The sequence below is a fragment of the Nicotiana tabacum genome, chromosome 17 (assembly GCF_000715075.1).
Source record: "Nicotiana tabacum cultivar K326 chromosome 17, ASM71507v2, whole genome shotgun sequence".
NCBI lineage: Eukaryota > Viridiplantae > Streptophyta > Magnoliopsida > Solanales > Solanaceae > Nicotiana > Nicotiana tabacum.
The window spans coordinates 65,471,774-65,497,157 of NC_134096.1; the positions used below are offsets into that span (position 1 = coordinate 65,471,774).

A 25,384-nucleotide genomic window follows, 5' to 3' on the forward strand; every position below is an offset into this window, starting at 1 on the left:
CTTCATCCTGGGGTCATGTATCTTTTGTTCTTTGTGTATTCGGTTTGAGGTATAGCCGGGGCCTTATTGTCAGTATTATTATTGTACTCTTCTTTATCTATAAAGGCTCCGTAGACATAATGTGGGTTGTGTATTGGTGCTGGGGAAAGACAAACTATGTTATGTTGTGGATGTATTACTTGTCCATTTGAGACTTTAAAGATGATGAAACTATTAGAAATGAATTGGTATCGTAGACATGAACACATTTCTGTCTAATTAATGATAATATGTATTATCTCTATTCATGGATGAGTTTGGGTAAAATAAAATCTAACAGGCTTGCTCGGTCGGGTTCACTCGGTTGAGCGCTGGTCGTGCTCATCGGTTTTGGGGCATGACAAACGGCTTCATTTCACTCTTATAGACTGCCTTGGGCTCACTCTCTTCTTCATTATCACAAAATTTCCTTATGATGGCCAGGGCAGGTGGAAAAGAATCCAAGCTGGGCCATTTCTGCCTAGTATAGTCATCATAGCCTTTAGAGGGTATGCCAAGGATTTCACCCAGTTCTTTAGCATCAAAAGGGATTTGAACCCCTTTTACTAGGCTGGTGACTCTGCTTTCCTTGACCTCAGCATTTTCCATGAATTCCATAATCTCATTCCTAGCCAGTCTCCCATCCAACTGAAGGACCATGTCCTTTCACCCCTGTATCTCAAGCTTCTCCGGCAGCACAATCATTCATTCTTCTTCCAAGTCCTTCAATAATCTCCCCTTCAGAATTGTTCTTTTACCAAACTTTGTCAGCTTGTCCTTCTCACCATCAGAACCATCCTCCTCTTCACCACTCCAATTATCTTCTTCAGTAATTTTCACTTGCTTGGCTTTCACTGCAGACATGGTTCGTTTAGCCAAGATAGAGAGTTCAGCAGACTTAGAAACAGATGAAGACTTCTTTGAGGAAGTCTTGGCTTTCTTTGGCTTAGGAGTCTGAACCTCTACCTCTGCCACTTTTTCACTTTGATGGACCAGTTCCATCTCATCCAACTCAACAGCCTCGACAGGCTCAACCACCTTTTCTTTCCCTTTATCCACTATTTTCTTCTTACTCTCCTCTAAAGCTCTCTGCAACTCCTCCTCATTCTGCTTTAGCTTGCTCCTTGTAGTTCTTTCTCTTGGAAGAGGAATATCAGAGGTATCAGAAGGAGCAGCTTTCCGTTTCTTGTTGGCTCTTGCTGTCCTAGAGGTTGTAGCTTTAGGAGTTCCTTTCTTCTTGGGTTAGTAACTGTCACTTAACTTTTTCAAGAGATCAACGAGGGTTTCCTCAGCAGATGAACCGGGTTCGTCTGCTTGCTTTCCAAGATTTACTAGCCCTTCAGCAGCTTCTCCTGATCCACTTCCCCCTGTGTGCCTACCATCTTCTTCCTCCTTCCCTGGCTCAGCTCCACAAATAACCATTCTAATAGATTCAGAGGTGGGTGAAGAATCAACCACTTCTTTCCCTTTTCCCCTCTCTTCACTCCGTACTCCCTCTCTCTCTTTTCTTTTTCAATTTTGTTTTTACCACCTCTCCTTCTTGTCTCAGGCATTTCCACATCTATCACAGACCCAACCAGGATGAACCTAGTTTCTAAATTTTTAGCAATCTCAGAAATAACCTCAGATGAAGGTTTTGGGACAGAAGTTACCTGTTCAGAATCGGAAGACCCAGTTTCTTCCCCCCCAGTCGCTGATTTAAAGGAATCACTCGAATTTTATGAGTTTAAGGCTTGGCTTACTTGAAGCTGGGCATTTAATTTTTGAGATAAAGCACCGCTGACCACTGTTTTTCTAGCTAGCATTTTGACTATCTTTTTTCTAGGTTGAGGGATAGAACTAGGTTGAGGGTTTGTAGAGGAAGAGGAAGGAGTAGGGGGTGGAGGAGTACCAGGGTTATTCCAGGGGTTGGACATTTTGGTTATGGTTTTGTGATAAAGGAAAAGGCTTGGATTGAATTCGAAGGCAAGGAGAGAAGAAACAGTTTCGACGTTTTTTTTTTCAAAAATAATGAAGAATTTTTTCAGAGTTGATGATGAGGGATTTAAAGGAGAAGTGTAATTAATACACAACGATAGCTTTTTGTGGTCAATTAGAAGTCTAATCACTCTACAATTTTCAGTTTGGAGTGACGGTTACAGCTCCCCTAGAATCTAGGTGTTTTAATTCGGTGAGGATTCTTTAGTTGAGACGGAACTGGTTCAAATCTTTATTGGATAGGCTTTAGAAGATTTTGTACTGGGGTAGAGTTCTGCTAATGATTTAAATATTAGTATTTCAAAATATACAGAGTGTAGAATACATACCTCATTTTTCAGATGAACCAGCAATGATGAACTAGGTTTTTCACGAAGAATCCTCTCATCCATGTCTCAATTTGTAAAAATAGAGAAAATTTCATTAGAGACCAGTGATTCATATTAAAACATGGCATTGGAGTATACTATTTACAATATGAGACTGAGCAACAAGTAATCTGGTTATGTACATAAATTCCAGATTTTCTAACAAAAAAAAAACATTTTTTTCCATGTACAATCTGAACTGGTTCACTTAGGTGATCTTAATCATCCGTAATTCCAACATGTTCCTTTCAAAGTGCTCTCTACTTAGTGCTTTTGTAAAGATGTCAATAATCTGTTTACCAGTAGCACAAAACTCTATAGTGATCAATCCCTTCTCATAATTGTCCCTTAAAAAGTGATGTCTAATATCTATGTGCTTTGTTCTTTTATGATGAACGTGGTTCTTTGTCATACTAATAGCACTAGTGTTATCACAAAAGATAGGGATACATCCAACATCGATTGCAAAATCCCTCAATTACTGTTTAATCTAAAATAGTTGAGCACAACATGAGGCTGCAGCCACATACTCGGCCTCAGCAGTAGATAAGGCCACAAAATTCTGCTTTTTAGTGGCCCAAGACACAAGGCATGAGCCAAGAAAGTGTGCCATACCTGAGGTGCTCTTTCTATCCACAAAAAACCCTGCATAATCAGCATCAGCATATCTCACAAGATTGAAATTACTACCCTTTGGATACAAAAGACAAAGATCGGTGGTGCCTTTTAGATATCTCAAAATTCTTTTGACAGCAGTCAAGTGAGACTCTTTTGGATTTGCCTGAAATCTTGCACAACGGCCTACATTGAAAACAATGTCAGGTCTACTAGTAGCGAGATACAACAATGAGCCAATCATTCCCCTATACAACTTCTGATCGACAGATGAACCAAGTTCATCCATATCCAACTTTGTAGCTGTTGCAATAGGAGTGTCAATTTCTTTGGAATCTTCCATTTTAAACCTTTTAAGCAACTCTTTTACATACTTCTGCTGATGGATCATAGTTCCATTTGAGTTTTGTTTAATTTGTAAGCCTAAAAAATAAATTAAGCTCACCCATCATGCTCATTTCAAATTCACTCCCCATTAGTTTAGCAAAATCTTTACTTAACTTATCAGTAGTTGCTCCAAAGATTATATCATCAACATATATCTGAACTACCAAGATATATTTACCTTTTTCTTTCAAGAACAAAGTATTGTCAATTTTACCTCTCTTGTAGTCATGCTCAAGCAAAAACTTTGATAATCTTTCATACCATGCTCTTGGCGCCTGCTTGAGCCCATAAAGTGCTTTGTCAAGTTTGTACACATGATCGGGACTCTCCTTGCTTTCAAACCCTGGAGGTTGCTTGACAAACACTTCTTCCTTTAGATAGCCATTGAGGATGACACTCTTGACATCCATCTGGTGGAGGGTGAATTCCATATAAGCAGCAAAGGTTATGAGGAGTCTTATTTCTTCCAACCTTGCAACTGGAGTAAAGGTTTTATCATAGTCTATGCCCTCCTCTTGGCTATGTCCTTGAACCACCAATCTTGCCTTGTTCCTTGTAACAGTTCCATCTTCATCAAGTTTGTTTCTGAAGGCCCATTTTGTGCCAATTACTGATCTGTACAAGGGTCTTGGCACTAGATGCCAAACTTGAATCCTTTCAAATTGGTTGAGTTCATCTTGAATTGCATTTACCCAGTCTGCATCCTACAAAACCTCACCAATATTTTTAGGTTCAATAAGAGATAAGAAAGCATCAAAAGCACAAAGATTCTTTAATGAAGATCTGATTTTGATTCCAGAGATTGGATCAGTATTATGTTCTCAATGGGATGAGAACTTTGATACTTGTAAGGTTTCAAAACCAACTAGTTTCCCCTTGATGTTCCTTCAATGCTTTGTTGTTGTGGAACATGTTCATGGACAGGTTCCCTTGAGGTTTGAGAATCATTTCCTCTTTGTTCTATTCCCCCTGTCAGGTTGCCCTGGGTAGAAGGAGCTGTTCCATCACCTGTTCCTTCTTCCAGTGCAGCTTCAGTCTGGGCTGTGGTTTCATTTAAGTTTCTTACCAGCCTAATTGCTTCATCATCATATTCCCGTCTCTCAGAAAGAATGTTAGTTTCATAAAAAACCACATGAACACTTTCTTCAACACACATAGTTATTTTGTTATATACCTTATATGCTTTACTATGTGAAGAATATCCCAAGAATACTCCCTCATCATTTCTGGGATCAAACTTGCCTAGGGAATCTTTACCATTGTTGTGCACAAAGCACTTGCATCCAAATGCCCTAAGATGGGATATATTTGGTTTTCTCCCTTTAAGTAACTCATAGGGAGTCTTCTCTACTAGAGGTCTTGTCATGCACCTATTTATAATATAGCATGCAGTATTTATAGCTTCTGCCCAGAAGCTATGGGGCAGCTTACTAGAAATAAGCATAGTCCTAGCCATATCTTTAAGAGTCCTATTCTTTCTTTCAACTACTCCATTTTGTTGTGGATTTCTAGGGGAAGAAAAATTACGATCTATGCCACGCACATCACAAAATTCAGCAAATTTAGCATTTTCAAATTCATTACCATGATCAGACCTAATTGATGCAAGTTGATTACCTAATTGTTTCTGAGTTTTTTTAACAAAGGAAGTGAACATGTCAAATGCTTCATCCTTAGATATTAAAAACATTATCCAGGTAAACCTAGAATAATCATCAACAAATATCATCACATATCTCTTACCACCTCTACTTAATGTTCTCATTGGACCACAGAGATCCATATGAAGCAGTTCCATCGTTCTGGTGGTACTTACCACTTTCTTGCATTTAAAAGAGGATCTTACCTACTTCCCCCTTGCATAAGCCTCACAAACTTTGTCTTCCTTGAACTTAATGTTAGGCAGTCCTATCACTAAGTCCTTGGAGACTAATTTGTTGAGTTGACTTAGACTTGCATGTCCAAGCCTCTTATGCCAAAGGAGGGGATCACTATCCAGCACACTTAAGCAAGTTAGTTCATTCTCTGAGAGTGTGGACAGATCTATAATATATATATATATTATTCACTATTATTCACTCTTTTACCCTGCAAAATAATCTTGTCAGTGATAAGATTTATCACAAAATATTTAGTAGAGGTGAATGCTACCAAGTTACCTCTATCACACAATTATGACACACTGATTAGGCTATACTTCAAGCCGTCTATCAAGTAGACATTCTCAATGGAATGAGAGTCATCATTACCTACCTTACCAACCCCAATGATTTCACCTTTCTTTCCATTTCCAAAGGAGACATTTCCTCCTTTGAGGTCCTCAAGTGAAAGGAACTGGTCCTTGCTTCCTGTCATATGCTTTGAGCAGCCACTGTCCATGTACCATATTTGGCTGCTCCCCTTCACTTGAACCTACAAAAGAAAATTAGGGGTTAGTCTTAGGAACCCAAACTAGTTTGGGTCCCTTTCTATAAGCAAAAGGATGAATTAAATTCCTTTTAGCCCAACTTGGTAACCAATTCTTCCCTTGAACAAAATGTTTATTCTTTTGACTGGCCCTTTCTTTTGTGTTACATTCACTTTTATAGTGACCAATCTTACCACAGTGAGTATAAATCTTGTTCTCAGGAAGAGTGAGGTACTTGCTTTTAGGATCCCACTTAGGTAGCTGATTCCCAAAGCCAAGTCCTCTTCTATTGCTACTGTGATGTTCCTGTAGCCATGACAAAGCATCGGAGGACCTGTTCCATTTACTAGTTCTGTCTAGTTCATGCTTGACCTTGCCTAGATCCTCCTTTAGCACTCTTACATGCTTATCCTTCCTATACAACTCATCTTCCAATTTGCCTACATTTTCTTCTAAAGTGAGTTGTGTGCAATCAGCTGTCTTCTTACTGGTTCTTAGTTTCAGTTTTAGATTTTCAGATTTTAACTCAAGAACATTTGCTTCAAATGTATGAACCTGGTTCTTCAGAGCAGTATTTTCACTCACAATCTCACTAACTTTGAGCTCCAGGTTCTTACACTTTGCTTTTAAAATTACACAATCCTTAGACAACTGTTCTTTTTCTTTATTTATTACCTCAGATTCATCAATGAAATCTAGCAATAATTCAAAGAGGTTTTCTTTAGACAAAAACTTAATCTTGTCTTTGAGATGAATTATACTTACCTCAGATTCCTCATCTGATTCTCCAATTGCCATACGTGCTTGTTTATCTCCATCTTCATCATCTGATTCCTCATCTGAACTTTCTCCCCAAGCAGCAACCATAGCCTTTGTTGATCCTTTGTTCTTCTTGGGATGAACCTGTTCCTTCTTCCTGTTCCTTCGTTCAGATCTTTCCTTCTTCCATTCAATTTCCCATTGAGAGCAGTTCTTGATGTGATGATCAGTCTTCCCACACTTGTAGCAGCCCTCATCGGTCGTTTTTTCTGGAACCCTTGCTTTGTTGTAATTTCCAGCTCTTGAAGAACCTTTTCCTCTTATAAGGTATTTCCCTTGGTGATCATAGCCATTTCATCTTCCTCTAGATCACCACCTTCAGTGATTCTGAGTGTCAGACTCCTTTCCTTCTTGGGCACATCCATCTTCATAGTCTGCCTTCTAAGTTCATAAGCAGTGAGATTTCCCATTAGCTTATCCAACCTAAGAGTTGCAATGTTCTTAGATTCCTGAATTGCAGTGATTTTGCTTTCCCAAGAAACTGGTAGAACCTTAGTCAGAATCTTCTCAACTTTGTCTTCTTCAAGAAGAGTCCTTCCAAGAGACTTCAGTTCATTTGTCAGTGTGGTGAACCTTGTATACATCTCTTGGATAGTGTCTCCTTCTTTCATCGAGAAATTCTCATATTGAGAATATAGTAAAGTACCTTTGGACCTCTTCACCTGAGCAGTTCCTTCATGAGTCACTTGCAAGGTGTCCCAAATTTCCTTAGCAGTAGTACAACTTTGAATTCTGTTGTACTCGTCTGGACCAAGTCCACACACAAGCCATTTCTTGGCCTTAGCATTCTTCTCCCATTTCCTCAAGTCGTCAGCAGTGCAGTCAGCTCTTGTTTTTGGCACCTCTTCTCCTTTGGCATTTATCTTCATGGTAGCTAATGGACCATCTGTGACAATGTCCCATAGTTCATAGTCTTCTCCTGTGATATGGTCTCTCATTCTATTTTTCCACCAAGAGTAGTACTGGCCATTGAAGAGTGGTGGCCTAGCAGCAGATTGCCCTTCTCAATTTCTAGGTGGTGCACTCATCTTGATCTTCTCCTAAGATGTTAGCCTCTTCAAGGATAACCTGCTCTGATACCAATTGATGTTTTATACGTCAATACCACACAAGAGGGGGGGTGATTTATGTGGTATCCAATTTTTCGCGTGCACAGATTATAGAAGGACATGGTTCTTCTATGTGTTCCAACTACTACTGTTGCAGAATATTAAGTACAGAAAATAAAGAACACAAAGACTTTTACGTGAAAAACACCTAGCTCAAACGGTGAAAAAATCATGACCTACTTCCCAGTAGGATTTTTCCAAAACTCTTTACTAAACCAGTGAGCCAAAACAACATTTACAAAAACTCTTTTGTAAACCTAGGATTACCTCTAACCCTTTGTAGCAAACTAGCCTCTAGCTATTTGCGACAAACTTCAAGTTAACTCTAACTTGAAACACAACGTACCTATTACAGATGCTTCTAGATAAAGCTGAAAAGGTACAAGTTAAAACCACCTACTACAAATAACTAGACTAAAAGATAACAATTGAACTGGTTCTTCTAGCTGGTTCAAGTAGCGTCAGATTCGCATACTCAAATATCACTCGAACTGCTTGCAAAATTGCCTCGCTATTTTGCTCTCAATTCTTGCTTAACTTCTATTTTTGTGCATCACTGTACAATAAGAACATTCTGCAATATATAGGAGTTAGTAGATAGAGAATTAACTAGAATCCTAATGCTACTCTTCCTTGGTGGAAGAGTTCTAGTTAAACTCAACTCCTAAATCCTTCCCTTATCTTAGATATTGTTCTTACTGAATAAGGAGTTCTTCTCCTTATCATTTTTGTAATCTTTTCGATCAGGAGATATCTCATTCTACCAGAGTACGCTTATCTCCTACATGTTCACCTCACGTACCTTGACTCTGCCTGTGTCTATGTCTGCCAGTGATGGACCTGGTTCATATCGGAGTTCCTTTGTCAATCTTCAAAACTATTCTCTTTCTTGGGCCAACAATTAGGGTTGCAAGCCAACGTAGATAAAAGTTTTCTATAAATTGTATGCAGAAGCTCTCTTTGGACATGCACTAATGAATACTCAAGGAAGGCTTTGTTAGTATGGGAAATAATATGTCAACCTAGTTTAATATGTAGACTGAATATCCTGAACTTCTTTTTCTAGAACAAGGATGCAATCAACGAATTGTTATGGGCAATAGTAAAGAATAAAGAGAAACTCTGGGTTCATTGGATTCATATTCTTTATATAAAAGACAGAGATCGGAAAACTATCATCACTCTTAAGCAGGAAATCTGGTTAGTGAGAAAAGTGTTTGATGCAAGAGAGTGGTATACTGGAGTATATCATGATTATATTCTGGACAGTTTTACTATTAAGAGCTTATTCACCATAAAGAAAGCTTACAACTCTCTATTATTTCCACAATACTAAAAAGTTTATTGCAAGAAACTCATTATAGTGAACGTGGTACTTCCTAGGCATCATTTCATACTCCGGTAGGCTCTTTAACATAGACTGCCTACTATAGATAGGTTGAGGAAGTGAAAAAATTCAGGCACCACAAGAGTGTGTGTTATGTTCTTCCTGAATATGAGGAAACACACTTTCATTCAAGTTTTTGAGTGTTCCTATTCCAGAATAATGTGACAGACTCTATTGCACTGCATGGGCACTAATTGAGCAGTACACCACTGAAAAACTGAAGTTCAAAGGCTATCCTCCCAGATTGGTCACAAGACTGTTAGATCATCCATTTTGAGATTCCTTTTTGCAGCTACCACTTACCATATTTGGGTAGAGATAAAAAAACTGCAGGGTCCATCCCATTTGTAATGGACATGTGCCTATGATTACTTTGGCCTCAAGTTTGAAAATGAATGGAGGATAATTGAAGCTCTTCCCGTAGCATTCTTGGAGGCTACGTATTTTTCCCTATAAAAGGAGAGCCCTTTCACTTGTTTCAACATACCAACAAAGAGAGAAAGAAAGAGTGAGGCATCACAGACATGGTATAAGAAAATAGTCTGTGAAAAAAATAAAGAGTGTGAGCGATGTTGTAATAAGGAGGGAATTTAAAAGAGGGCTATTTCTTTTGAGTGATGTAGTGCTCTTTGTAGTATTTTACTCGGGCCTACAAAGTGTAAAATTTCTTACTATAGTGATATCAGTTGCTCTTTTCGGGGTCGTGGTTTTTTTCCTTATTCAGAAGGGTTTTCCACGTAAAAATCTTGGTGTCATTGTCACTCTTTTTTATTCTTGTTGATTACCGTATCTCACTACTACGTTATTATTCCGCTGTTATTATCATGATATTATTTCTATGGGGAGGGGGGAGGGTTTATTCCCAACAACTGGTATCAAAGCACAAGGTTTTCTCATTCACATAAATACTATTAACTGTCATTAGTACTATATTCGGTAAAAACAATATATCCGGAGTAAAGTACGAAGTAACAAAATTCAACGGAGATAGCGGTTTCTCAACATGGCAAAGAAGGATGAGAGATCTGCTTATCCAACAGGGATTACACAAGATACTAGATGTTGATGCCAAAAAGTCTGATACCATGAAAGATGAGGATTGTGCTAACTTGGATAAAAAGATTGCTAGTACAATCAGGTTGCACTTATCAGACGATGTGGTAAATAATATCATTGATGAAGACACCACATGTGGTATTTGGACAAGGTTGGAAAGTCTATATATATATATATATATATATATATATATATATATATATATATATATGTCCAAAATGCTGACAAATAAATTGTACCTAAAGAAGCAGTTATACGCCTACACATGGGTGAAGGTACAAATTTTTTGTCACATTTAAATATGTTTAACAGACTAATCACCCAGCTCGCCAACCTCAGAGTAAAGATCGAGGAAGAAGATAAAGTCATCTTGCTCTTGAACTCGTTGCCATCTTCGTATGATAATTTGGCAATAACCATCCTGCACAGTAAGACTACTATTGAGATGAAAGACGTCACATCGGCTCTTCTACTTAATGAGAAGATGAGAAATAAGCCTGAAAATCAAGGACATGCTCTCATCACAAAAGGTAGAGTCAGGAGTTATCAAAGGAGTTCAAACAACTATGGTAGATCTAGAGGTCATGGGAAGTCCAAGAATCGATCCAAATCAAAAGCCAGAAATTACTATATTAGAGATCAACCAGGTCATTTCAAAAGAGACTGCCCAAATCTAAGGAAGGGCAAAGGTAAAAGAAGTGACCAGAAAAATGACGACAATACAACCGCCACGGTGCAAAACAATGATAATGTTGTTCTCTTCATAAAATAGGAAGAAGAATGCATGCACTTGGCAAGTCCAGAGTCAAAATGGGTGATTGACACAACAACATCTTACCACACCATACCAGTAAGAGATCCTTTTTGTAGATATATAGCAGGTGATTTTGGCACTGTGAGAATGGGTAACACAAGTTATTCAAAGATTACGGGGATTAGTGAAATTTGTATCAAGACAAATGTCGGATGCACATTGGTTCTAAAGGACGTGTGACATGTACCCGATTTGCGGATGAACTTGATCTCGGGAATTTCTTTGGACCGAGATGAGTACGAAAATTATTTTGCAAATCAAAAGTGGAGACTCACCAAGGGATCATTGGTGATTTCTAAGGGAGTTGCTCATGGCACATTGTATAGGACAAATGTCGAAATATGCCGAGGTGAATTGAACACGGCACAAGATGAGATTTCTGCAGATTTGTGGCATAAAATAATGAGTCATATGAGTGAAAAGGGATTGCATATTCTTTCCAGGAAATCACTCATCTTTTTTTCCAAAGGTACAACGGTAAAACCTTGTGACTACTATTTATTTGGTAAACAACATAGAGTCTCATTTCAGACATTGTCTGAAAGAAAATTGAATATACTTGATTTGGTATATTCTGATATTTGTGGTCTAATGGAAATATAATCGATGGGCGGTAACAAATATTTTGTTACTTTTATTGATGATTCTTCACAAAAATTGTGGGTTTATATCTTGAAAATCAAAGATCATATGTTTCAAGTTTTTCAGAAGTTTCATGCTCTAGTAGAAATGGAGACATGCCAAAAGCTAAAGCGTCTCCGAAGTGACAATGGACTTGAGTATACTTCAAGGGAATTTAAAGAGTACTGTTCAAGTCACGGGATCAGACATGAAAAGATAGTTCCTGGAACCCCACAATATAATGGCATAGCCGAAAGGATGAACCATACTATTGTTGAGAAGGTGAGAAGCATGCTCAGAATGGCTAAACTGCATAAGTCATTATGGGGTGAAGCAGTTCAGACAGCCTGTTACCTGATCAATAGGAGTCCATCAGTTCCATTAGTGCCTGACATCCCAGAGAGAGTTTGGACCAACAGAGAGGTGTCCTACTTGCTTCTGAAGGTGTTCGGATGCAGATCTTTTGCACATGTACCAAAGGAGCAGAGAACAAAGCTGAATGATAAATCCGTTCCCGTCATATTCATCAGATATGGAGACGAAGAGTTTGGATACAGACTGTGGAATCCTATAAAGAAGAAAGTCATTAAGATCAGAGATGTAGTCTTCCGAGAAAGTGAAGTTGGAACTGCTAATGATATGTTAGAGAAGGTCAAGAAAAAGAATGGTATAATCCTTAAACTTTTTACCATTCCTTCTACTTTTAACTATCCCACAAGTACAGAAAGTACGACCGACGAGCCTTTCGAGCAGAGGGAGCAACCTGATGAGGTCGCTGAGCAGGGGGAGTAAATTGATAATGATGCCGAGCAAGTAGAGTACCCTACTTAGGAAAAAGAATAACCTCAATCTCCAAGGAGATCAGAAAGACCAATGGCAGAGTCATGCATGTACCCTTCCACAAAGTATGTTCTCATCAGTGATGAGGGGGAGACAGAAAATCTTAAGGAGGAGCTGTCTCATCCAGAAAAGAACTAGAGGATGAAAGCCATGCAAGAAGAGATGGAGTCTCTACAGAAAAATGACACGTACAAGCTGGTTGAACTTCCAAATGGTAAAAGATCATTCAAATACAAGTGGGTCTTTAAACTCAAAAAAGATAGAAATGACAAGCTGGTCAGATACAAAGCTCGATTGGTGATTAAAGGATTCGAACAGAAGAAAGTTATTGATTTTGACGAAATTTTCTCACTTGTTTTCAAAATGACTTATATTCGAATAATCTTGAACTTAATAGCTAGCCTAGACCTTGAAATGCAACGGTTGGATGTGAAAACTGTATTTCTTCATGCAGATTTGGAAGATGAGATTTATATGGAGCAGCCAGAAGGATTTGAAGCAGTTGGAAAGAAACACCTGGTGTGCAAATTGAATAAGAGTCTTTATGGGTTGAAGCAGGCAATGATACAGGAAGTTTGACTCATTCATGAAAAGTCAAACATACATAAAGACCTATTTTGATCCATGTGTAAACTTCAAAAGATTTTCTAATAATAATTTTATTATATTATTGTTGTATGTAGATGACATGTTGATTGTAGGACAAGACAAAGAGCTTATTGTAAAGTTGAAGAGAGATTTGTCCAAGTCATTTGATATGAAGGACTTGGGCCCAACACAACAAATTCTGGGGATGAAGATTGTTCAAGAGTGAACATGCAGAAAGTTGTGGCTATCTCAAGAGAAGTACATTGAACGTGTACTGAAACGCTTCAACATGAAGTTATGCTTAACACTCTTCATGTAGGGTGAACACTTCGATGACTAGCTTAACACTCTTCGTCCTTTAGCTTAACTTACAAGAAGTTAAGCATAACTTCTTTGTTGGTCATCTGAAGTTATGCAAGAAGATGTGTCCTACAACAAAGGAGGATAAATAGAGCATGACCAGAGTTCCTTATTCTTTAGTAGTCGGAGGCTTGATGTACATACAGGTATGCACCAAACCGGATATTGCTCATGCAGTTGGTGTTGTTAGCAGTTCCTTGAAAATTATAAAAAAGTACACTAGGAAGCAGTAAAGTAGATACTCAGGTACCTAATAGGTACCTTTGAATACTGTTTGTATTTTGGAGGATCTAATCAAATCTTGAAGGGTTACACGGATGCTGATATGGCAGGTGATCTTGATAATCGTAAATCTACTATTGGGTATCTGTTCACATTTTCAGGAGGAGTTATATCATGGCATTCGAAGTTGCAGAAGTGTGTCACACTTTCTACAACTGAAGCAGAGTATATTGCCGCTACTGAAGCTGGCAATGAGATGGTATGACTGAAACGGTTCCTTCGAGAGATTGGATTGCATCAAAAAGAGTATGTCATATATTGTGACAGTCAAAGTGCAATAGACCTAAGCAAAAACACTATGTATCATGCAAGAACGAAGCATATCGATGTGAGATATCACTAGATTCGAGAAAGGATAGAGGATGGATCTATGTTGGTCAAGAAAATCCATACAAGTAAGAATCCTTCAGATATGCTGACCAAGGTGGTACCAAGAGACAAGTTCGAGATATGAAAAGAACTTATCGGCATGCACTCAAACTAGAAGCCCGATGTTACCTCTTTCAGGTGAATAGGACTGGAGGTTGAGATTGTGGGGTCCGTCCAATTTGTAATAGGCATATGCCTATGATTACTTTATCCCCAAGTTTGGAAATGAATGGAGGAGAATTGAAGCTCCCTGCGTAACATTCTTGGATGCTACATATTTTTCTCCTATAAAAGGAGAGCTCTTTCACTTGTTTCAACACACCAACAAAGAGAGAAAGAAAGAGTGAGGCATCACAGACAGGGCATATGAAAATAGTTTATGAAGAAAATAGAGAGTGAGCGATATTGTAGTAAGGTGAGAATATCAAAGGAAGGTTATTTCTTTTGAGTGTTGTAGTAGTGCTCTTTGTAGTATTTTACTCATACCTACAAAGTGTAAAATTCCTTAATATAGTGATATCAGTTGCTCCTCTCGTGGTCGTGATTTTTTCCCTTATTCAGAAGGGTTTTCCACATAAAAATATTAGTATCGTTGTCACTCTTTTATTCTTGTTGATTACCGTATCTCGGTACTATATTATTATTCCGTTGTTATTACCGTGATATTATTTTTGACAGCTAAATAAACTCAACCCAATCAGTAATAAAATAAAAAACAAAAGATTTCAAAAACCTAAACTAACTGACTGATTAACTAACACAAACATGCAAGGAATCATGTAGGCCAAAGAAATTGTAAATGGAAGAGTATTAGAGCAACTCAAAATAATTTTCCTTGTTAATACGCTTAGACTACTGTTATTGGTGCTACGTGAAGAAGCTTGAACTCATATCCTTCCTGGTAAGGTGAGGAGTTTATAGCTACTGATAGCTTAGCAGTCTCAACCTTAGTGTTCCTTGGTTTGGTTATTTTTGTTGGTCTAGCTCTAGAATCAAATTAAGCTTATTGTGTATATAATGCTTATTTGGTTGAACAATTTTTTCCGGTTTGACCCAAAAATAGTAATCGCTTATAATCACATGTTAAATCTTTGATGGTGTAAAATATCTTTACATTGTCAGTATAACTTAAATTATATATTTTAATGGAATATTTACATAAATAGCCGGTCATATCTATTCTTTAATTTTTCTAGTCGTTTACATAGTTTATACATTAATTATATATAATTATACACATATAATACATAAATTATTCATATATTAATTATACCTCTATCGGCTATTTTTAGTTTTACCGATTGGGTGAGTGGCTATTTAGTTTAATTCTTCTATTTTTTAATTAGTAAAAGAGAAGCTCTACAAGAACCGTTCGATCAAAAAATTCACCTGAGCCCCCTTAGAGTTAGAGATCTAAATAATGCCCACCCTTAACAAAAGGCCTAAAAAGCGAGCCTCGCGGGAAACGGGAAATTTACACAAATAGATTTGAGGCTGCTTTTTAAAATTTCTTTATCCTTTAAAAACTTTGTGCAAAAATAGCGTAATATATTTAGAAGAATAAAAAATCACGCTTTTACAAATTATGCCTAGCGGGACATAATTTCGATACAAATTGATCACAAGTTTTGCTTATTATCTTGTTCAGATGTTATGCAAGGTGAGATTTACTTTAGTATAAATTACTTACAAGTTTTAATGGATAAGCAAAACTTGACCGTATTGTTCAATTGATCACATTTTATCGGATTAGCAACACTTAGTAGTGCAAAACTTGTAAACAATTGATCAACAAAAAAAATTCCTATCCGATTGAACTTGTGAATAATTTTTGTCAAAATTATATCGCATGCTATAACTAGTAAACAAGGGAAGTTTTGTTTGTCCCACATTAATTGTAAACAATTTATATAAAGTTATGACTCACACTATATAACTTATGAACAAGATAAATTTTACAAATCTAGAATGGCTTGTGTATCAAAATTAAGATCCGAGACTCTTTCTTAACAAATTTCTTAAGCAGGTAAGTGGCGGGAAACGAAAAGAAAGCCCATTATTGCCAAAACTAACGCGCGTTATTCTTGGAGCGAGCAAGGATTTGAAACTTGTTTTTTCCCCTACTACTTTCCCTTTTTCTTTTCCACTTTTCCCTTTTAATTTAATCGAGAAATAAAAGGGCAATCAGCCCCATTTCTTTTTGTCATTCTTTACTCTTTTTAAGTCTTTATTTTTGGAGACTAGTTACGACTGTCCCTGCCACCCTTTGGTTCTTCCAAATCTGTCTCTTTCTTTTTCCAGTTCAGAACACCCCCCCCCCCAAATATCTCACCCCCTTGTTCAGAGCACCCACTTTGTCAGTGTATATATATTTATGTATACTTTGCTTAGTCAAGAGCTGTGTTTCAGACACAGAGAGTTAGAGGTGTAAGAAAGAAATTCAGATACAGAGAGTTAGAGGTGTACATGCTCAAAGATTCAAACTTTCCTTTTGTCTCTTCCACATAAGAGCTTCTAAGATCCACCTTAGTCTTGAAACCCTCAGGGGTTTTCTGGGGCAAGAAAAGATTCCATTTTCTTTAAAGGGTCTTTGAGTATTCAGTCTTTGCTAATGGTAGCTATGTGGGAATCCAGTCAGGTAAAGAATTGGCCTTTAACTTTTTCTGTCTGGGTAATTTGTCACCATATTATGTCTTTGCACAATTCTTGAACTGTGCTTTCATCTGAAACCAGTAGAAAAATTGCTGCTTTAAGCATCACTAGAACTTGCTGCAGTCTCTAATGCAACAGCAGTTATTGGTTATGAGATAGTGGAAATAATTAACAAGTTCCAATTTTGGTTTTCTTGGAATGTGCCAAAATGATCTGTTTATTTACAGAAGTTAGAGCACAAAGATTGGATTTTGGGCATACCGATTTGAAAATGTCTTGGATTCAACATAGAAAAGGTGGTGCCTTTGCATATTCCCCTCATCTATCTCCCCCATCTCATTCTTCATTTGGTCCAACTTCTAATCTTCACAAAGAGCCAGGCCATTCATCCTCTTCTGGCAACAAAATTAGTCCAGCTGTTCTTATCATTATAGTTATCTTAGCTGTTATCTTTTTCATATCAGGTCTTCTCCACTTGCTTGTTAGATTTCTTATCAAGAAACCTTCTTCAGCTTCACCACAGACTGATGGTAACCTTGAAATTTCTAGCTCCGAGGCTCTGCAAAGACAGTTGCAGCAGCTTTTCCATCAACATGACTCTGGTCTGGATCAATCATTTATTGATGCATTACCTGTCTTTGTTTACAAAGAGGTTATGGGTCCTAAAGAACCCTTTGATTGTGCTGTTTGTTTGTGTGAATTCTCTGATAAGGACAAGTTGAGGTTACTCCCAACTTGCAGCCATGCTTTTCATATCAATTGTATAGATACTTGGCTCCTAACAAACTCCACGTGCCCACTATGTCGAGGAACCCTTTTCGATCCCAGATTCTTATCGGAGAGTCCAATTTCTGATCTTGATGACCCTAAAGAAGATGACGGATGTCGTGTCAATAGAGATCATGGGTTATCTGCTGCTCAGAAAACAATTGATATAGAGGAAAGTGCAGTTGATATAGCAACCTTTCCTGTGAGGCTTGGTAAGTTTAGAAAATTGTATGATGGGGCAGAGGAGGGAGAAGGAGAGACTAGTAGTAGTAACTTGGATGCAAGGAGATGCTATTCATTGGGCTCATATCAGTATGTGGTTGGTGATTTTAATCTTAAGGTAGACTTGAGCAACGAGCAAAACGCATGCAATGTGAAGCTTGCCAAGTTGCGTGAACGGTGTGTCAATTTGTCAACTGAAAGGGATGGTGAGGGGAAAAGAATAGGTATTGGAACGAAGACTGATAGCTACTCTTTTTCCAAGATTTGGCTTTGGTCGAAGAAGGGAAAATTTGCAAGTTCTTCAGAATGCCAAACGGAGAATCCACCTCCTAAAATTGACTTACCGTGGTTGGCAAAAACAGAAAGCAATTAACGGACATTCTGATTCGCTTCTCTTTGTTGATCTTTCTGTTATCTGATGGCATAGAGGTTAGTCCCTCAGTTTGGAATTCTTTGAGATGCTGTATGATCAAAGCATGCTAATACATGGTAACAAGCTCGACAGTAGAGTTGATGGCTTTTGTTTTATTTTTTCTCTTGAAGTCCTACAAAATATAGGTCATGTGTTATCTATTGATTCTTGAAATGCTATTACTTTATTTTACACCACTCACACGACATTGGTTTCTTTACTGCATCCTGATATTTGCAGCTGTCAAATTTACTTCATAACTATGTAGTTGAGAAGCATTCATATAGTAATAAGTTTGAGGTGTTATCTAACCCATGAGAGCTAGGATCAGAGTTGGACAATATCCTTGCCTGTGTTACAACAACCTTTAAGAATGACCAGAATTGGAATATAGCCCATTTAGAAGTGTCCTGTCCTCAACCACATAAAGCTCATGTTCTTTGTTCAGAAAAGAAAGGTAAAATGAAATAGTAGATTCCAGAATATTGCTTTGACAACAACAGACCAAGCGTCTGTTTCTGACCGTTGTATTTTGCTCATAGTTTTGAGAATTTGAGTGTCAGGGAAGTGAAACTCCACTATGTTATCTTGATTCCTAGAAAATCAAAGAAAGATTCTCTTCTTTTTCCTGAAGCATCTTGATAGTGTTGCTTCGATGGTCTTTATTTGTGGTCTTCAGTTTCTTTTTCTTGTTTTTCATTGGATGAAAGGGGCATGGGGTAGGGGTGTTTGACCACAATCTTTTGTGTTGAAATAGTGGTGGGATCTAAAGCAGTAGGATTGCCTTTGTTGAAAATCTGTGGCATAACTTATGGGTCATTTGACTTATTAATATATGTCCTAGTTAGAAATCATCCTACTATCTTTTTTAAAAAATTAAAAATTCGAGAAATTGTATTGTGGTTATATTAATCATGGTTAATCTTCATAGTAGGTTGATCCCAAAAATATGTCTGTTAGAGTGTGGTCTTGAGCAATTTTCACTTATATGGGTTAGCTTTTGGGATGAAGTTAGGTCCAAAATCCATCTTTTAGCTTCTAAATGCTAATTCGTAAAGATAATTTATGGAAACTATTCATAATCAATGCAACTAGTAACATGAAAAATAAGGCAGTAGCCGTGAACTACAGGTTAATTTGCACTAATTGTGTAAAAATGCATTCAAAATTTCAAGTGGATAGAAGATAAATTCTCTAAATTTTAAAAACCTTCCACCCTGCCCGCCAACTACTGAGTGGTTTTTGAAGAAATATACTTGTGTTATTGAGCTTACATTCTCTAATGAAAAGCCTATCAAAAGAAAAGAAAGTTGTTATTAGATGACATCTAATAGTGCCTGCAAGAATTGCTACATTATTTTCCAGTGTAGTTCAGTTAATATCTTTAGGTGATACTTTATATAAACCAACTAGAAACCTAGAGTCCTGCACAACAATAGACATATGATCAGATATTCTGATTGATGGTTTTCAAAACTTCATCTTTTGATTAGGGTCCTCATACCACTTTAACAAGTTAATGGGAACAGGTAAAAAGAAAAACATAAAAGATACAAGAAGACACAAATTTATTTCTTTACAGAAGGTAGCATACTCCCACAAGAAAAACACAAATCAAACCTGTCATGTTGCAGTTAGTTCAAGAATCAACTCGTTCAATGCTTGCCAGGATGACCCCCCTTCTTTGACTGCATTAATGGCTGCTTCCCCGATTTCCTGCACTTTCTTCCTTGCCTCTTTACCTTTCTCTCCTTCCATCAATTCCTTTGCAGGCTTCTCCAAACCTTCCCACTTCACGAACCCTCGCACTGACCCATCACACGTCTCGACCCTTAGCCCAATCTTGATTTCCTCCACCACCATCCTTGCATTCAGGTGTTGCTCCGCTATCATTGGCCATGCTAGTATTGGCACCTTTGCACATATGCTCTCTATCACCGAGTTCCAGCCGCAATGGCTTAGAAAACCTTGAACACTCCCGTGGCTCAGGATTTCTCTCTGATCAACCCACTCTGTCACCACCAATCCCCTGTTTTTCACTCTTTTTTCAAATCCATCATTGACTTCTGCTAGATTTCTCCTGACTACCCACAAAAAGTTCACTTCCGCTTTCTCCAAACCAATTGTAATTTCCTTGTATTGTTCAAAAGATACTTGCGCTTGGGTGCCAAATGCCATGTACAAAACTGATTTTCTCTGTTCTAGCATTCCGTCAAGCCATTTGATATATGAAGGTTTCTCTAAGCTTTCCGATTGTGCTTTTTGTGGCTCGATCGCTGCACAAAATGGTCCAACGCACACTGCTCTTGGACTATATTTACTATTAAAGTATTCCACATAAATAGACTCAAGCTCGTAGAAACTGTTAATAAGTAGACCATAGCTTTTAGAGTTGGCAATGCTTTGCTCAACAGCAAACTCAAAAAAGAGACCCTTGGGTTCACGCTCTCTGAAGGGTGAATCAAAGTCATTTCTCGTGAGCTTAATCCAGGGGAAATCAGGGACTGCAAAAGGCTCATCATCGGACAATTCTGTCCGAAGAAGTCCACTGGAGGAACGAGACATTGACATGGAAAAAGTGCTAATTCCATAACAAGCGAGTCTTGGTATACCAAATTTGTTTGCAGAGTCTAAAGTCCAGCCGAGGAATCCATCAGTGATCATGAAAGTAACTGGCAAAAGAGATTCTAAGGCTTGTTCGAAATGGGATTTCATGGATTTGGTGGTGCTCGCAAAGGTAGCAAAAAGGGACATGGATGGGAGTTTATCAGTACTCTCCACATCTGGGGGGAATTCCTTGTATGTTTTCAGGAAAAGGGATGTCGATGATATTTATTTTAGTGTCGGAAAGCGAATTGGCGAAGAAAGGACGATTTGCAGGGGTAGTGAAGATGGTGATTGAAATTTTGCGAAGGAGTAGAAGGCGAGCAAGATCGAAGATAGGAATAGTATGGCCTTTGGACATGAAGGGGAATAGAACAACATGAATAGAAGAAGTCATTTCTCTACACTCTTCTTGCCTGCTCTTGAGCTTCTTGATGTTTGATTGCTAAAGCCATTTCTCTACGCACTTTCTAGCCACTTCGATTAAAATATTGGGCACAATCCCTACCTCCCATCAGCTTAGTATTAAAGTAAGTAATCTACACTACTCTCTCTACATATACCTACTTGTTTTTATATACGTGTATTAAACGTGTATCTCATATTAATTGATACAAATATTTTAAAAGTATAATAATACACGTGTGATAGAAGTTGAAGGGAAAAAGGCAACTCAAGTTGATGAATGTGAACTTATTAGGCGGATACTTATTGCCATTGCAAAGCACAATCATATCTAAAAAATGCTTTTAGAAAAGAAATGTTCGATTTCAATTACGCAATTCTTATAATTTATCGAGTATTTTGATAGTATTTTATTTTTTTATATATCAACAACACATAATTTATAAGTGAATTTGAGCAACATCGGCTGTGTTTACAAATATTTCACGTCTTAAAGTTTTTGTCATTTTTTAGAAAACGTGTCCTCCTTACAGTCACATACATATCAAGAAGTTTCTATCGATTGGAAAGTAGTATTTCATCGTAGTTGTACAGAAATTCGACCAATGTATGTGGTGCAGATCATTGTCGATATCATGATACACCTACACAAAAGTAGAGTTATTATTTTGTATAAAGATAATAGTTGCTAAAATATTTAATTGATGTATATAAAGCCTAATTACACATACATGTACCCTATGTCTGTTTTAAAACTATGAGTCCTTTCATATGTGAATTTGACAAAAGAAAAATATTAATTGAATTGTATAAATATAACAGTATTATTAAACGAAGCATGGTCGTGTAAAATATTGGCAGTTTGATATTTTAGTATTTCATGGAAATTTTAACACTCTATTACATAAGAAAAAACAATATATCTTGTAGTTTTCAAATTTAACTTTTAATAGTTAAAAAAGAAGGGAAAAGGGCCAAATATACCCCTCTACTTTCATATATTGTCTACATTTAACCTCCATTATACTATCGGGCCAAATTTATCCCTACCGTTATACTATCGGGCCAAATTTACCCTTACAATCAACAAACTTTTAAAAATACCTCTTGATCTGTTAGGTAATCCAAAATCTCCCAAATTTCTTTTATTTAAATCACTTGTTATTCTTCTTGGTCACTATTTTTGAAATAATTAGTATTTACCTGCTTTTTGAATTGGAGAAAAAAAAAAATATTAAATAATACAACCGAATAAACAAAGTATAGTAAATTGAAAAATCTAAATTAGGTAGCTTTTTAAATTCTAAAAGTATTTACAACATCCCAATTTTAATGAATTCGTTGCACCAAATGTATGGAGACTTTTCAAGTATTAGTGATTGAAGTTGAAGTTCCTCGGAGACTTTACATTGTCTAATTCAACTTTGCTTAAATTAAATGCCTACACATTTTGCACTCTTAAGTTAGTCGATCGAACTCTATACTAACCATGCAATGACAAAATATATTTGAATATACATATACATACATGATGACCAGTTGCATATAATACACAATAAATAGACCCACTAAATTCTACGGTGTGTATATGATTGAAAAATAAATAAAATTTTAAACCAATTTTATTTATTACAAAAAGAGAAATGGGTGCATTGGTAATAAAAAAAATTATAAATATTTTGTATAGTCTAGTAACTTTTGCATTCACATCAATAGTAATTTTTGAAATTAAAATAGTGGACCAAGAAGAACAACAAGTGATTTAAATAAAAGTAATTTGGAAGATTTTGGATTACTTAACCGATCAAGGGGTATTTTTAAAAGTTTGCTGATGGTAGAGGTAAATTTGGTCCGATAATATAACGGAGGTTAAATGCAGATAATATATGAAAGTAGAGGGGTATATTTGGCCTTTTTTCCAAAAAAGAACCCAGACAAACAAAATAATGAGAATAAATATGTCACGACCCAATTTTACCTATAAGTCATGATGGCGCCCAACATCACAGCTAGGCCAGCCAACTAGTGAATTAAACATATATTTATTCTTTTAATAATTTTTTGAGTAATTAAACTCTTCTTACTTGCAAGATTTAAGAAAATATAAATTGTTCTAATTAAATAAAGCCAAGAAAAGTACTTAATCCACAATTCTACTAGTGTGTGTGCCAAGACTTGGTGTCACAAGTATATGAACATCTAGTAGATTATACAAAAATTCTAAATACTGTCTGAAATAAAATAGACAGAATACAGAATACAAAATACAAGGAGAGACACTAGTCGCTGCAGAACGACTCGGAAAGGCAGCTCACCACTAGGCCTCAGGGTAACGTGGATGCGCTCCGATAGGACCACCTAAACTCCTATCTCAGATCCTGCACAAAATGTGCAGCAAATGTAGCATGAGTACGTAAACAACGTGTACCCAGTAAGTATCAAGTATAATCTCGAAGAAGTAGTGACGAGAGATCGACTTTGACACTCACTAAGGGTCAATAATATTAAAATAGGAATATTTAAATAAACATGATTTATGTGAATAACAATAATTTTCTTAACAAGCGGAAATAAATAATTCTTTCAATTTCAATAATTTTCAATTTATCAATTAGCTTCACAAGCTGCAATAGAATGCCAAGGTATCATGTAATTATTATTATTAGGCACGATTTCTGCCGAGGTCGTTTGGCCCGGTCCAGAGTGTCGTGTACACTGCCGAGGGACGTGCGGCACGATCCATATATGCATCTATACTGCCGAGGGGTTCGGCCCGCTCCACAAGAAAGGGGGTCATTTTCTTATGAACCTCCGGAATGAGAAGTTATTATAAAACTAATACGTAAGGATGTACAATTTCTATTAAAAGTCAAGTAATTTGCACAAAATTCAAGTATGTAAAATTTCGGTCTTTTACTATTTTCTCTAACAATTTCCAATATAATTGTAGTACTTTAACTAAATAAAGGATGAATTATTATAAGAAATTCATGATTTGAGTCCTAGACTACCCGGAAATAGCATAATTAGTAGCTACGCACGGACCCTCGTCACCTCGTGCGTACGTAGCCCCCATATTTAACAACAATTATTAATTTAAATTACCTATGGGGTAAATTTTCTCTTACAAGGTTAGACAAGAGACTTACCTTGTCTCAAAGTCCACTTCCCGATCACAATGTCGCGTTAAAGTCTCAATTCGATGCCGAAAAATTCGAAACTATCCAAATGTTATACAAAATAATTAATACATGCTCAATAATTCGAAATTAGTCTCTCAAATTAATTATCCAACCCAAAATAGTAAAATTCCTAACATTTACCTCGGGCCCACGTGCCCGGATTCCGAAAATTTTAGGAGGAAATCATTATCCATAATCTCAAAAACTCAAATATATAATTTTCATTCAATTTCATAACCATTTTCGTGGTAAAAATCTCATTTTTATCAAAACCTAATTTTTTCATCTAAACCTTTGATTTTCACGATTTACAGGTTATAATCTACCCATAATCTATGTATTTAACTCAAAGTATGTAGAATTAACTTACATTCAAGTTGCTAGTTGAAATCCCCTCTCAAAAAGCTCCAAAATTGCCTAAGAATGGAGGAAATATGGGCAAAAATGGCTGGGCCTCGTCCCTTTTAACATTTTGCCCAACAATATTTTCGCACCAGCGGAGGGCTAGCCGTACCTGCGGAATGTCACGACCCAATTCTCCCTCCGTAAAATGTCGTGACGGCACCTAGTCTCTACGACTAGGTAAGCCTAACAAAATGCGGAAATAACAAAAATGGAAGTAAAACTTAACAACTAACTGCAACAGAAAACTAAATAACCGGTAACAATGCCGCTCGACATGTACAATAACCAACACTCTAGTAATACACAGTATTTCCAAAACCCGAAACATCATAAGTCACAAGCTATAGAAGAAAAACTAGTATCTCTATACACCAGAGTTTAATAAAAGGAGTACGAAAGGTAAATGACATAGGAGAGAATAGAGGGGGACTCCGAGGTCTGCGGACGCGGCAGATATACCTTGAAGTCTCCAACTATCACTGCTCACTGATGACGTGGCTGATAATGAGCACCTGGATCTACACACAAAACATGTTAAGAAGAGTAGCATGAGTACACTACAACGGTACTCAGTAAGTGCCAAGCCTAACCTCGGTAGAGTAGTGACGAGGTCAGGTCCGGACCCTACTGGGATATAATAATAAGATAGATGATATAATAAAAATGAAGTAAAAAGGAGAATTTAACAGAAAGAATTCACAGAGAAATAATAACTCA

General features: G+C 37.0%; 1 protein-coding gene and 1 pseudogene across 2 annotated transcripts; one reads left to right on the forward strand and one right to left on the reverse strand.

Annotated features, from left to right (window-relative positions):
• The first annotated feature begins 16,444 nt into the window (after positions 1-16,444).
• LOC107798670 (RING-H2 finger protein ATL46-like) lies at positions 16,445-18,271 on the forward strand. The gene has a single exon (XM_016621686.2). The coding sequence runs from the start codon at positions 16,878-16,880 to the stop codon at positions 18,030-18,032; it is 1,155 nt and encodes a 384-aa protein (XP_016477172.1). The 5' UTR covers positions 16,445-16,877; the 3' UTR covers positions 18,033-18,271.
• LOC107798669 (UDP-glycosyltransferase 90A1-like) lies at positions 18,068-21,228 on the reverse strand (annotated as a pseudogene). The gene is made up of 2 exons (XR_012701257.1): positions 19,692-21,228; positions 18,068-18,204 (listed from the first exon to the last, which is right to left on the reverse strand). The product of XR_012701257.1 is annotated as a UDP-glycosyltransferase 90A1-like (transcript).
• Positions 21,229-25,384: the final 4,156 nt, after the last annotated feature.

Bases quoted from the DNA above. Each gene is read 5' to 3' on its own strand.
- LOC107798670 (XM_016621686.2), top strand. From the start codon at position 16,878: ATGATCTGTTTATTTACAGAAGTTAGAGCACAAAGATTGGATTTTGGG.